Here is a 14,774-nt window from a genome sequence, read left to right as displayed (position 1 = left end):
ATGTGACGTAGTGCAAAAATACAAGTCTGCGTATCTCTGGAACGAATATGTTTCCCAACATGAAAATTTGCACAGAGTAGCCTCTTTGTGACCAAAGCTCACATGAAAAATTTCAGACCAATACAATGACGTCATCGAGAGTTACGTTGAAATTCCGCAAATTACTAATCTGCGTAATAAAATTCCGCAAATTACTAATCTACGGAATTCTAAAATAACTTTCGAACCGTTATATATCTTGCAACGAAATTTAGCACGTGTGTTAGTATCTAAAAGACGCTGCTTCATGCCAAAAATCAGATCTGTGGTACCTTGTTGACGGGAGTTACATAAGAAAAACGTAAAATCACGTAGTCATCCCATAACCGTTCACCACCAAAACTTAAAACTGCTATAATTTAAAGAGAAATCTGACCAACAAGCCCAAATTTCGTGTGAACACGTAAGGTATATTATGAAAGTCCTCTCTAAAAAACATATTCGTTCCAGAGATACGCAGACTTGTATTCTTGCACTATGTCACGTTACGTTTTTCTTACGTATCTACTTCCCACGTCGGGTAGGAGATTTAATTTATGTGAAGCAGACGGATACGAAGATACGTGCCAAATTTCGTTATAGGATATTCAACGGTTCGAAAGTTATTTAAGAATTCCGTAGATTAGTAATTTGCGGAATTTTTGTAATCAGTACGGCACTAAATGCTTTATTGGCCGTAATTACGGTTTACGTAAGTTTCATATTCCCAAATTTGGCATGTAGCAGCATTGATCCATTATGAAGACATGTGTGAATTTTGAACAATATACCTCTATTGCTTCAAGAGATATCAACGTATTCCGTAGATTAGTAATTTGCGGAATAAAATTCCGTAAATTAAAAGGCGGAATTTTATTCCGTAAATTACTATAAGCCTTTGGAATGCCATAGCACGAATTAAAACAAATCAAAAATTGTTCGTCTTCCATTTTTTAGAGGAGACAAAAAACTCAAATGTTGGTTTTGATTTTGATATTACACATATTGCATTCTGCACTATGCGATAACTAATGCAAAGCCCTCCATTTAGATTAAAAATACCTTATGGGTGTATAAGATGCTAAAGTGCAGACTAAAAACCTTCATGATTTCATGGCCTTTTCGTCAAAAGAATTAAAATAAAATTAGAAGTGAGTCAAGAGTTTCGCGAAAATTATAGGGTGCACCAATACTTTATTTTAAGAGGTGTGCGAAAATAAAAGGAACTCGAAAACTACTGTGATTGAGAAATTGACCTAAAAACATATGTCGTATCAAGTTATAAAACAGTTGTCACACAAGGACGGTATTCAGAGTTTTTTCCGAGGATTTTCACATGAAGAAAGGAAAGAAAGTAAAAAAGATTTCAGGGTTATGATGAATATTTAATTAAAAGCATAAATACACATTTTCATAATATTCAACCGTTATGCAAAAGTTATTTTGTACGCATACATCGATAGTTTTAAGGAATGTCACGAGCTGACATCCAGGTGGTCGATTGCTGTCCGGTACCTGAGGCATTCGGAAATTTATTGTTGGGCTCGTTGTGGTTGGGGTGGTCGTTTCTGTTAACAGGGTGGTCGTCATTGTTGATAGGGTGGTTGTCATTGTTGCCGATGTTAATGTGACCGCAGTAGTTGTTTTCCGGCCTTTTCTATCGCGATTATGTTTACTCCAAAATGGTCGTCTTTTCATATTCCAATTGTTTTTCATTTTATTGCTGGTTCGAGATTTGGCTTCTGTAATTTGCACATTTTGCACATACAAGAACAATAAAATAGACAAACATATCGATAACCTCATACTTCTGACTGACTTAACGGTTCAGGTTTCACTTTACTGACTAAAGTAAATTGGAAACTGGAAATGGGATGGAGCACAATTGTCTTGGGAATTTCAGCAGATGACAGTATATTCTCACCGATTTTTGACCATTTAATGAATTAGAGCATGTTTAACAATATCAAAGATACCTAATTTATCAAATGGTCAAAAATTGGTGAGATTATACTGTCATATGCTGAAATTCCCAAGACACTATATGTGTTTCGTTCAACTCAAGATTTTCATCATTCAACGACAATTTCAGAAGGATGTTTTGATCTCACTTAGATTAAATTGACCACCGAGATGGTGAGAATATCGTAATTGAACTTCTAAAAGCAAAGTAAGTTTGCGACCGCAGTCGAGGGCGACCCGAAGGCTCCCTTTTCGTATAGCTGTCTACCCGAAGGTAGGGGAGGGCGCCACTCCTTTCCCTGAATTTCTCCACTTACCCTTGATCCGTCTCTTTAGTTGCTGAGCATCAAGCAGAGAGGCATCAAGTACCATTTTGGGAATCTTTGGTATGACCCGGCTGGGGATCGAACCCACAATCTTGCGCACCGTAGCTGGATGCTCTACCTTCATGCTACGGTCACTTGAACTTCTAATAACCTCGACGATTTCCATGTCAAACTCTCAAATTAAAACGAACTGCGACCTTTAAATATTTAGCTTGTGCAGGACTTGTAGAGCTTTATAAAATAAATATTTGCCGGTCAACTTTAAACTCTTTCTAGTATACGAAACTTTTTTTGCTGATTTTGATCCTTTGAGGCGAAGAAGGGAATGTTCTACGGTAAATTTAAAAACCTTAACTATAGGTCAGAGTGTTGAAAAGGTTGTTTTCAGCAAGAGCAGATGATATGCAGTAAAAAAAAGTCCTGAATGAGGTTAATATAATTAAAAGTGCACGAATGAAATGTTCCATCAGTCATAAAGTTTAGTTAAGAAATTGTAAAATAAACAACAGGTAAACCTGATTAACGATAGCTTGAAAAATAAGTATTGATCGCCAGCACGAATCTAGCCTGAATTTTTGAGTTGCAAATATATTTTGTTCGCTTCCTACTTTTCCTAGATGTTTATAAACACAGGGCCGGTAAATTCTTCGCTGAAAGCGATATTTTCGAGTTGACAAAGTCGACAAGCGCTGCCTTCTGAATTTGGAATGTTAAACGACTTTAAAAATACGGTATACCAGAAACATCAAAATAATAAAAGAGTTTATGGCCTATCCATAATATGCATCATTGCTTTGTCTTCCTAAGACCCAACAGCTGATTGGTTGAAAGTGACGTATTGACTGATTTACGTCTATTACAACCAATCAGCTGTTATACGTTATGTAATGTCAGAAGACATTGCAATGGCGCATATCATGAATATCCAGGCCAGGGCAAATCAAACGTAGCATAATAATTCATATTCGTTCAGCGTTGATCAAACTGGGAAAGAGCAATATGCCATGTCATTTTTTTTCCAATATAAAAATACCCCGATAATTAACTGACCGTTCCAATAGACCTTTTCATAAACTACGTCAGGAACATCACTTACCTCGAAATTATTGCCATGGTGATCAACTCCCAGCGAATTTTATTAAAACTACTTTCTACATATAAAAAAATCATTTAAGATCTGAAGAGACATAATCACCATGGTAATTGTTTGAATACGAGCCAAGTGATGTTCGTGACGTAATTTATGAAAAGGTCTATCGACTTGAATATTTTAATTTTCTTCATCTTTGGCCAAGTTTGAGTTTTTATGATTCCATTATCTGAGTGTTTGCTCAACTGGATATCTTAAACAATTAAACAAACACCTTTTCTTCATAACCCATGTCATGGTTGCAAATTCCTCTTGAAGTCAATCATAGTGCCCCCCCCCTGGAATGGGTTTAGAGGCCAAAAGGACGTATGTTGGGAAGAATTTTTTTTGAAAAACGAGGGGGGGGATTTTCATTCTAGGCATGGGGGGGGGGGAGAGACCCTGAAGGACACTATGAAAATTAAGTTTTATATTATGAATTAATATTATGTTAAGCTATTGTTTTATCTTTCTGTGTGTATTTCACATGGCTTAGCAATATACTATTCAAATATTTTCCACTGGGGCTTCAGGGCTTCCAGTGAACATTCGTATTCAGAACGGTCTTGATAGTTTGATCGTAACACACACAAGCCTACAACCATCGAGTATTTCGAAACAAATTACCTGCGCTTTCAAAAATATTTCACCTAGTTTTTTCTTACGTGTGTCATACCATAAGGTATTACAGAAAATACTCAGAGATTTGCACAAGAAGCTTATAGCACGCTAAAAGAAATCAACATCAACTTTTCCAGACATGTACATCTAAACTGTCACAGTTCCCAGACAATGCCCAGTTCAACCCCAATAAATAAAACAAAGTGAATCTTGAGAGAATCTCGAAAGAACATTAGTTAGCAACCTAAAACACAAAGATGCAATTCCCTTCATTTACGTTGTGGATATTTTAGAAAATATCTCTTAAAGGGTGCATGGTTTTCAGAAATAGAATAAAGCTTTTCGGCAAACCTGTTCATAATCGACAGATACACCACCACTCATTTGAACACAACACACTTCATTGTGGATATTGAAAGCCATCATTAGTTTGCCATCAATAATACTCTCCTCCTTTTCTTCAGGGTCTATGATCAACTGCTGGCTGAATGGTGTGAAAACAAAAAATATTTTCATCAATTTGGCGAGATGAAAACAAAGCAGTACCAAGTACTTTTAAACCAAAGTAAGCTGAAAGTCCGGGGGTACTTAGGCAATGGAGTGTATGGGCATGTGCTGCCCTTAAGAATGCCTTTTTTGGACCTTCAAAATCCCTCTAAGGATTGTAAAAATCACAATATCTAATTTCAGTCCCCCTAAGGGTTACAAAAAAACCAAAAAAACTCCAATATATTTATCCCTTCTTTTTGCAAACGAGTGTGACGTGAAGAATTTTCAATCGAAGTCTAGGAGTGGCATTTTCATGCTTTCCCTTTTCATACATTCAATTTGGTTGATATGTTCGAGACCCTCTCTCCTCAATTATTATGATGACTCTCAAGTAGGAAATAAAAATGAAAATTGAAACTCTAAACCGAAATTCTTCTTACAAGCAACGTCATAAAATTTCTAAATAATTTCTGTAGGCGCAACCCATGACATAGTATTTAAACGAAAAGTGACAAACCCTTTCTTTTCGTCCTCGATAAATCCAAAAGTAATACAGATGGTTGATATGAGAACAAAAAATATCTTTATCAATTTGATGGAATGTTTTTATTCAAAGTGAGCCGATGGCGACCCGAAGAATTTTCATTCGAAGTCTGGGAATGGCGTTATCATACTTTCCCATAGTGGGCAACACCCCTCCAACCCCCACCTGAAAAAGGTCACCCCCACCTACATAGGGTTACCCCCACCTGAAATCTCATATCAGCCCAACCCCCACCTTTTTCAGCAACCCCCACCTAAATTTGTAAAATCTTTTAACCCCCACCTGAAAATTCAGTTTATCCTTTTTTCCTTTAGGAAACATATGTCATAGGTAATGGATATAAAGAGATGTGCTTTGTTTGAACACTCACTCATTAAAATTGGTCATTTGTTTATATTTTTATCTAGTATAGTATGTGGAAAGTTGAAAAAGACAAAAAAGTACAAAATCAAACGAAGTTAAATACAGAAAATTTGACAACCCCCACCTGAAAAATGTTACCCCCACCTACATAGGGTTACCCCCACCTGAAATTTCTCATCAACCCAACCCCCACCTATTTTTAAAAATCTGAAAATCCTCAACCCCCCCCCAGAATCCAGGGGGGGGGGTGCCCAGTATGTTTCCCCTGGATGTCAGAGATTCAATTTGGTTGATATGTTCATATGACCCTTGGGGTGACCCAAGTGTTGTGAATCTCAAGTAAGAAAGCTCGACCCTTAAGTGAAAACCCCCCAGTAGAAAATTGAAAAAATTTCCTAATAAAAAATTCTTCTTACAAGCAACTTCATAAAACTTCTAAATAATTTCTGTAGGCGAAACCCATGACATAGTATTTAGAACGAAAAGTGACAAACCCTTTCTTTTCGTCCTCGATAAATCCAAAAGTAATACAGATGGGCATATGATGAACATTCAAAGGTACTGGCTCCTTTTCTTTCAACGAATGCTGAAAATAGAAAAATTCAATGTCCCAAGATTTATTTTCAGTACTACTTCAAGAGTAAATGTTTAAGTACACCACTGGATATATTGCACCCCATTACAATATTCTAAAACTACAGACAGGTTAAAATCTCCCAAATATCTTCTTTAAACTACAATTTTAATAGGGAAGGATCATACCTTCCGAAAGGTAATCCAGACAAAAAATCAAACTTACAATTGTCACGTCATGCCCAGTTACCGTAACATCTGGTCGCCTGAAAGAATGACCAGAAGATTAATAATAAAGCCTACATGGAAAGGAGGCGAGCCTCTAATGCTGACATAGCAGAATTAACAAAATTGAATTCTCATAATTTGTGCTCGCTCAGCAAGGGAGGGGGAGAAAGTTGTTCTTTCTTTCGTACAAAACTGCTGTGTAAAGCAAATAGGAGATACATTGAATGATGTCCTTCAACTCAGATATTCCTGTTTTTACAGTTAACACGATACATTATCGTTTACTCAATGTAGGACAGGATATCATACGGAAAACCAACCTGAAATGGGCCAGAGATGCAATGGCAGCTATACAACAGCAATCCAAGATATTTCCACTGTGATTCAAAACCAAAACATCAACACGAACCGACCAAACCTAAAATTTTGAATTCGAAATAATATTAAAAGTAAAAGTAGAATATTGAAAAAAAAATAATTTAAGGTTTTTTATATAGTCTAGAAGTATGAAACCTTCAACTATTCAATGGAAACACAGAGAACAAAACCCACAAAACAAAAGGACAAGACAAATCACAACAAATATTTAGAATGAATATTCACAAAAAGGTTATCAGACTTATATATATTACATAAATTCTATGATATGATATGCTGATGAAGTCACGAAAGATGACGCAAATTTCTACATAAGCAGTCGCTTCATTTTTCTGTTCTATTAATTTGCTGCTTCTACATTTTAAGTTTACATAAATTCAATATTCTAAAAAAAAATTTACATTTTGTTGTAATGTACGAAAAAAATGATACACATAACACACAAATATTTCTGTGTTGAAAACAAACCTTTTCTCCGGCAAGAACGCATAAAGACTCAGTATCAATTGGTCTAGATTCTTTTAGTACTCGGTCGATCAGTCGGTTAATCTCAACCCCTTCACTTGTCATTCTGTCAAAAAATAAAATAAAAATATACAAAATGAAAACTTAGTAAAAAGAACTAGGAGTCTAAACAGAAAAGAGTAATTTAAAGTACTCATCAAGTGCAATATCTAAAATTTAAAGTTAAAAGTTCAATTGGCAATTTTTTCTTCTTAGGAACTAAAACTTTGAATTTAAACTCCATTTGAAGAAAATAAATAATGTCCCACCTTCCACTTTCGAAGGAACAGGAAGCCATAGGTGATAAGTCAACATTGATGAAGAGCTGGCCATCAGTTGGTCGTGAATCTAATGGTTTGATCAACTCACAAGACGTCTGTGCAAGTGCTCTAAATAAAGCAAGTAAAAATTTAATAAAATTCTTCAAGATGTTAAACTTCACTGCCGTGTAAAAATGAAATGACATCTCTGTTTTAATTTTCAATTTCGTATTGTAAGACCTCAGGTTACTTACCCATTTAAAGATGATCTTGATGATCAAAATTCTTAGTGTACCTTATAAAGAATTGCAGTGCAAGAATCACACATAGGTTGAGGGGCTAGAGTAAGGGACATTCATTGCCCTTCCCTCTTCTTCTAAAGCATGTATTTAAACCTTTTCTGAAAAAAAGCATTTCTCCACCATGAAAGTAACCCTGATAATGGTAGTTTCTAGACAGACCTTGTATCTCCTAATGTGACCTCACAATAGCCATAATCTAATCCAAAGTTGATTTCAAGATTTCTGTAATCATATGCTTGTCGACCATCCAATCTCTGAAAGTAAAAGTACAATAGAGTCAAGAGAAAATGTTGGGTTTTTTGGCCTAATGTACAGGATTGTTATCAAAATTTGTATCATGAAATTTAAAAATTACGGAAACTTTTTTAACTCAACTAGCTGGTATGCTATAAGACTTATTTGAAGCAAAAATATGTGACCATTAAACAATCTGAGAGAAAATAAGATCTTACAATGCCACTTTCAATTGACTTGCCAACAAACTGCTTCTCACAAGTTGTAAACCTTACACTGGATGCTTTCATATTAATTTGTTGATTTTCTTATTTTTCTATTTTTCTTTGTTATCTAAATAAATGAAAAAAACAGGCACTCGATTTTAAAAGAAAAATAAAGGTAATGATAATGACGGGTACAATACATGATTATTTGAGGGCCTTTTTCTAAAAGATATAGTATTGTTTATGCTGTATAATAAACCTCTAAGGGTTGGTTTCCACAGAAAACTTTCTTGTCACATCAAATTTTTCAAAAGCAATCTTGAAAATCTTCCAAATCAAAAATGATTACTTAATACTGCTTAATACGAAACAAAAAACAACAAGATATTCAACAATGTTGATATGCTTTTAATTACAAACTGAAGTTGAATATACACAAAAATAATTATTATAGTAATATCTACATAATGTTTTAATATTCTAGAATTTAAATTTGAAATATCGAGAATAAAACCAGAAAAGACAGTTTGTTGCATCTATTCTCATGGATGCTTTATTCAATTTTTCAATTTCAAGATGAAAAGATGAAACAGGTCTACTCTGTGTTCTAAAATATTGTTGTGTAAAATGGTTTATCACTAGAATCTTATAAAACTATTAAAATCACCTATGACTTTTTTATATACAAAACATTATTATCACTAATAATACATAATCTACCGTTATTAACCATAACACTTGGTATGTAGTTTGATAATTGGATTGTTCCATTTCCAGAAAAGTCCTTCACTGTTGATCTCAACCAAGTAATCATGTCTGATCGTTTTGATTCCGATATAAGTGCTAAGTGTTCTGTAAAGTTATCATTAGAAATGACAACAGATTTGTTTGGGCTTTGAAGAGCTAAGTACATGATCAGTAAATCATCGTCAACCTTTTGGTTTGAAATTAAATCTATACTACAAGTCATTATAAATTCTTGTTTCAGATGATGCAAATAATTTACAAGATGAAGTTTTCTTCCAGATCCACCTCTTGGCACCACAAATATCACACTTTTTGAGCGTTTTTTGTGTTGATTTAGAGATACAAGACTACTGACAATGTTCTTTAATCTCAAAATATTAGGTCCGCTTTGTTTTTCAGATTGGTAGTATAAAACATTAGCAACATCGATAATGTAAGCTTCTTTTTTCATTACTTTTAAATTCTCGAGAAATGAATGCCCTCCATTTTCAATAAGTTTTTTTTCTATACCTACTTTCAATTCTGTTACAAAAGATTTCTCATCTTTGCTATGACTTTCTTTTATCTCGTCTAACAATTCCAGCTCCTCAATTTTGGATAGCTTACATTCATATTCCAAAGATAAAAATAACTTGTGTAAATTCTCCAGAGCTATCAAGTCAACAGAAATATCAGCAATATGCATAAACTGGATCAAACTTTTCAACATTTTTTCAGAGATGGCATGTTCATTTTCCATAAGGAATTGTAAAATTGCTTGAAAAGTCTCTTGGGCAGTGTTTTGACTTCGCTTAAATTTGAAACAAGATTCTTTATCAACAAGCATTCCAAAATGATGGAACACCTTTTGAACATCACTGTATATGCAAAGGTTTTGAACTAATTCATGATGAATCCTTGTATGCTTCAATTTACCCTCTAAATTCTATAAGAAAAGTTGAACGTTAGTATCATAGATAAGTTTTTTACCTTTCTATTTCTATTTCTATCCTTTATTTGCATAAGCCTAAAAAAGCTAACGCCGCAAATACCAATACCGCAGTAATGACAGGTCGATAAAGGAAAGCACAGGGCAGAATCAAATGTTTATATATAAAAGTCTCTACCTGAAGTAGGGTTCACCTTTTTATTTGGAAAGTTTTAAATTTGCTTTACAAAATATCTTATTATACTTACTTTTAATAAGCCAAAGGCACTTTCCCAATTCTGCCTCTCTATGTAAGACCTCAGCAATGTGGTTTGCATACCAAGGGAGCAACTATCAATACCAACTTTATCAAACAGCTGGTCTAATTCTTCAAACCTTCCCATACTCGAAAGATTGTTTGCAATCATTGGTAAAAGTTTTCGATCTTTGTTAATATTTTTCCATTCTGGATGATTGGAATTGGTTTCCAAGACCTTTTGGATCATCTTTTCAGCATCTGTTACACACTGAGTTGAGGCTCTCACAGCAGCATACCAACCACTGATTTGTACGGATTGCTTCAAACATCTGATGTGATTAAATCGTAGCATTTTGCTTTGATGATGGGCAAACTTAGTCCTAGAAAACCCAGAAAGACTTATCAATTGTCTGCCCCCATCATTGTCATCTAAAAGGAGACTTCTTATCTACATTACATGGCTCGCACCCCCCCTGCCTGAGCGGGGGGACCTACACCTAAAATTTGCCATATAAGAGGCGGGAGCTGCTTGTTTTTCCCGACAGACGGGGGGAGCTCTATCTTGGGGGGACCTGCATTAGTTTATGTAACTCTGGGGGCTAAATAACACTTCCTAAATATTTTTCTTTAATGTTGGTTTTTAATTTCTCTAAACCTTTATGTTTTCATGCAAAGGGTGATCTGATCCTTAAAATGAAAAAATGAAGACATATTGCCCGAGGTCAAGTAACGACCGAGCTTGCATTCTCTAAAAGTGCACACCCATGTAGATAGAGCTTTGTGAATGCCATAAAATTTTTCCCCTATACTGGGACCTAAAATTTTATCAGGCTGGGGGGACCTTGTTCTCAGGGGGGACCTTGTTCTCAGGGGAGACCTAAATTTGGCGGGGGGACCTAGAACCCAGTCGGAGCCATGCATTAATTAATGAATTAAAAGATTAGTCACTTAAAGTTCAAAATATTATAAAGTGTAGAAAACTGTACCTTTTTCACTTCTTCAGAGGGATCTATTTTGAACTCAAGAATTTCTTTATTTTCTTCTTTGAGCTCTTCAAAAGTCTTCCTCGCACAGACTGTAAATTCTCTCAAGTGAACACCACAAAAGTTGAATACAGACTCAGACATGCATTTTGCAAACTTCTTTTTATGAGATAGACACAATTTCCCAGCATGTGAATGTAAGTCGTCTAAGTAAGCTTGTTTTAATTTCTTTAATTTTGCCTCATCACCCATAGCTATAATGAAAGGTATAAATATTAATGGAAATTCAGCCAGAAACCATCCAAGACTATAACTTTTAGAATTCAATGCTAATTGTCTTAAAAATGTATTATGACTTACAAGATTGAGTAGAAAGGCACAAAAATTTGTTAATTAAAACAACTCAAAATATAAAATCAGCCATAAACAGCCATAAACATAGTTTTAATACGAGATTTCTTTCTGATGGAATTACTCTAGAGAATAAAATCACTTTTTCTTGCTAAATAATTGAGACCGAAAACTTTGAAAAAAATTCTGTGAGACGGAAATCCGTCTGAGACGGAAGAACTTTGATCACTGATCTTCAAAGGAGCCCTTCCCTTTAATGAGCATCACACCTTTTTAAAAGAGTGGCATTTCTAAAGAACCAAATTAGTTAGAAATTTTGTCGTTTGCAAATTTGCAAGGGTGCTAGGTTTCCAGTTTATTTTGCCCCACACAATAGAATGATCTAAATATGGTAGAGACAATGACAAGATATCTCATTTTTTAAGTGTAACTTATTTTCTGAAAGATACAAATAGTATATTGAATATTATTTACTTATTCATTTCAAGCATTTTAATAGCGCTAATTTAAATATCTCAAAATCTCAAAATAATATCTGAGGAAACTAAATCTTTCTTCATTTTGCTAACTTAAAATCTAGAGATTGGGGAGATCAAGCTAAACTGCTGGATGGTTTTCAGACGTGAAATCTCAAAATTTATTATCAATTTGGAATTGAATTATGCCTACCGCTAAGTCGGGTAACCATGCAAGTTTCCCTCCACTGATGCAAGTTTCCCTCCACTGAGGCATGTTACCTGACTTCACGGTCAGTCTATGCTTAAACTCCTATAACAAGATTACGGGAGTGGAGTACGGGCCGATTTTACTTTCATTTTCAGTGGTTTGACTTACAATTTCGAGCCAACATCTTAGCAATGGGATGCTCTCCCATAGTTACAGGGTTTGTGCAAAAAAACAAATATAGAAAGTTTTCCAAATCCCCTATTTCTATTGAACCGTTAAAAAAAGAAATTTTTCCATGTTTCACTTTTTTGCACCAATTCTTCAAAATGAAAATATTTAAGATTTAATAAAGTTCTTCTTTTATTCAATGATTTTTTATATACAGCACTTTGTTGTCATCTAACTCTTGCATCAAATCCCTGCTTTCTTTATTAAATTGAAGATGAGAAAAAACCTAAGCCTTATCAGATTGAAACAAATATAGAAGGGTGGGATTTTAGAGCCGCCCGTAATGCAAGGCACTGATAGACCACGGGTGCCAAAAAGACCCTTCTTCCATGTGAAATGTGGCAATCTCATTGGTCTCTATCTATTATGGTTGAGTTACAGGAGGCTCTGGAAGCCCATTCTCACAACTATAGATGCTTTGAGTAAGCATCCCGTCAGCACCTTGAACTGACTACCCAATTCACATGGCATGGGTTGATCCGGGCAAAGGTTTGTTCACTTGCCAAGTGAACCGTTTGGAATGGGAATTGAAACTTGGTCACCTGTACAGGAATCAAGGTTGATGTCCACTATACCACAATGCCTGGTGGAAATTTGATAAACAGCTGCGAAGGAGCACCGGGAAGCAATCAGTAGAAGAGACCACTTTCGTTTTTGTTGCAGATTTCAATATAAACTTCTCTCACATGGATTACTTGTCAATGTGTTGTGTCAACTTGTCAGCATTGCATTGTTGTAAAGGGAAAGATAAAAGAGGTAAGACTATCCTAGTTTCTAATCCTGATATAGGAGTTTAGCTGATGGTATGATTATGATTTGATAATACATTAACAATAGGATGAGGTTTGTTTTGACCAGATTGGAGGTGATGAAACTTAAGTAATTCCCCAAGATTGACAACAAATCATTTTCCCCGGACTTTAATAATAATATAGCTTTTCTAGCTCTTTTAGGTCTTGTGTGACTTTGCGCTTTACTGTTAGGTGGCAAATAAACGGGGGGAGGGGGGTTCAATTAACTAATTGCCGGGTGGGTTGGAAATTGTACTTCTGAAAACCCAAAAATAAGGTAAATCAGGCTTTTTGGAGCAAAATAAGGGGACTTCTTTTTGCCAACTGAAAATATTCTTAAAAATAAATAAACGGCGGGGGGGGGGGGGTGGTCCTAATAAGGTCAGGGGGTTGGAAAGTTTCGAATTTTCGTCAAGAAGAAAAGGAGGCCCTATCGAACTGTAACTTTTTTGTAATCAAATCATCGAATTTCAAAAAATTAATCAAACTCTAAGATTTTTAAAAGATATTGTGAGTGTTTGATTAAGTTCGATCAATGGGTTTCGGTTCGATCAATGGGCTTCGGTTCGATCAGTTTGATAAACCAATTTTGTTTGACAAGTTTGTGCTGCTCTGCCACCGTATATTAGCTTCTTTTCAAAGCCAAATTCGGAATGTATATAAATCAGGAAATTACTTCCAATAACGGATTACACACTATTCTTGTATATCCTTTTAGCACCAGAGGCGGTTTGTTGGGGCGTAGTATTCCGCCACTCGGTGGTGCGCGCAAAATCGCAACAGAGGGGCTACGGACTTTATTCTGGATAGACAAATATCCGGGTATATACAATAAACATTGAGCGTTAAGTCCGGGAATTGTCGAAATGGCAATCGCGTGCCAGGAAAAGTTTTTGCAAGCGCGGGAAGATATGAGGATTTTTAATATCATCGAACTAATCGAAGTTTTTACTGACTGAACTAATCGAACTGCTATTGCTTCAAAGATTGTGAGTGTTCGATTAGGTTTGATTATTTTTTTAAATCAAACTTTAATCGTTCCATGGAGTTCGATTAGTTCGATTGTTTGATTGGTTCGACAAGTTTGATTGATCGGGTCTGGCTTAGGGAAAGTTTGGCTTTTCTTAAGTTCTGTCAAACAATCCCCTCAAATTTTAGTATGTTCAATCTATTCATGATATTATACCACCCTGAAAATCTTTTGCCAAAAGAAGATCGCTATCAAAAGTTAGAAGCTGAAAACCCACTTTCCCTAAACCCCTCGCAGGCAAAAACACGTTTGGTTACCTCTCAAACAATTTTATACACAACGATGGAGGGCACATTTTCCTGGGCCATTTATGAGAAGTTTGAATTACTGGAAAGGTGGTGTATTAGCAGAAAAGAGTTGTTCATACGCTCCAAGAATGATTTGTGAACGAAAACTGTAAATCGAACACATCAAACATCAATCGAACTACAGTAATTGAACTTTTTGATTTGGTAAGGGGTCACTCACAAATCGATTTTAGGTTAGAAAAACGTGAATTGACGTTTTCAAAGCTGAGCCACCCACACACACCCTAAAATCAGTACAGTCAAGTATCAATATTTGAGGTATTACGAAAATCGCTACTTTTTGCCGTAATCGCTTTCGTTTTTAACATAAGGTCTTAGCAACGGGTACCCCGGGCATAGTTACGGGGCATTGAGAAAAAATCCTGAC

The 14,774-nt window shown here is 35.4% G+C and overlaps 2 protein-coding genes across 3 annotated transcripts in view; both read right to left on the bottom strand.

Annotated features, from left to right (window-relative positions):
- Positions 1-8,263, bottom strand: part of LOC136814774 (exosome complex component RRP45-like) — a 36,104-nt gene extending 27,841 nt beyond the window's left edge. For both annotated transcript variants that reach the window (XM_067071194.1, XM_067071196.1), the window contains exons 1-8: positions 8,150-8,263; positions 7,857-7,951; positions 7,405-7,524; positions 7,100-7,202; positions 6,574-6,671; positions 6,252-6,291; positions 5,947-6,038; positions 4,408-4,540 (exon numbers count right to left, since the gene is read on the bottom strand). In XM_067071194.1, coding sequence (XP_066927295.1) covers positions 4,408-4,540; positions 5,947-6,038; positions 6,252-6,291; positions 6,574-6,671; positions 7,100-7,202; positions 7,405-7,524; positions 7,857-7,951; positions 8,150-8,221 — 753 coding nt within the window. In that variant the 5' untranslated portion in view covers positions 8,222-8,263. The remainder of the gene's footprint in view (positions 1-4,407; positions 4,541-5,946; positions 6,039-6,251; positions 6,292-6,573; positions 6,672-7,099; positions 7,203-7,404; positions 7,525-7,856; positions 7,952-8,149) is intronic.
- A 473-nt stretch (positions 8,264-8,736) lies between these two features.
- LOC136814775 (uncharacterized) lies at positions 8,737-11,287 on the bottom strand. Its single transcript, XM_067071197.1, has 3 exons — positions 11,037-11,287; positions 10,061-10,430; positions 8,737-9,809 (listed from the first exon to the last, which is right to left on the bottom strand). The coding sequence occupies exons 2-3, from the start codon at positions 10,400-10,402 to the stop codon at positions 8,805-8,807; spliced, it is 1,347 nt and encodes a 448-aa protein (XP_066927298.1). The 5' UTR covers positions 10,403-10,430; positions 11,037-11,287; the 3' UTR covers positions 8,737-8,804.
- Between the last annotated feature and the right edge of the window lie 3,487 nt (positions 11,288-14,774).

The sequence above is a fragment of the Clytia hemisphaerica genome, unplaced genomic scaffold (assembly GCF_902728285.1).
Source record: "Clytia hemisphaerica strain Z4C2 unplaced genomic scaffold, Clytia hemisphaerica genome assembly, whole genome shotgun sequence".
NCBI lineage: Eukaryota > Metazoa > Cnidaria > Hydrozoa > Leptothecata > Clytiidae > Clytia > Clytia hemisphaerica.
The sequence above is the reverse complement of the archived record's forward strand: the minus strand, read 5'-3'. Positions and strand labels throughout refer to the sequence as shown.

Excerpts from the sequence above, each read along its gene's own strand:
- LOC136814775 (XM_067071197.1), bottom strand. The coding sequence starts at position 10,402 with ATGCTACGATTTAATCACATCAGATGTTTGAAGCAATCCGTACAAATC. Across the intron at positions 9,810-10,060 it reads GTGCCTTTGGCTTATTAAAA|AATTTAGAGGGTAAATTGAA; the intron begins GTAAGTATAATA and ends CTTTTCTTATAG.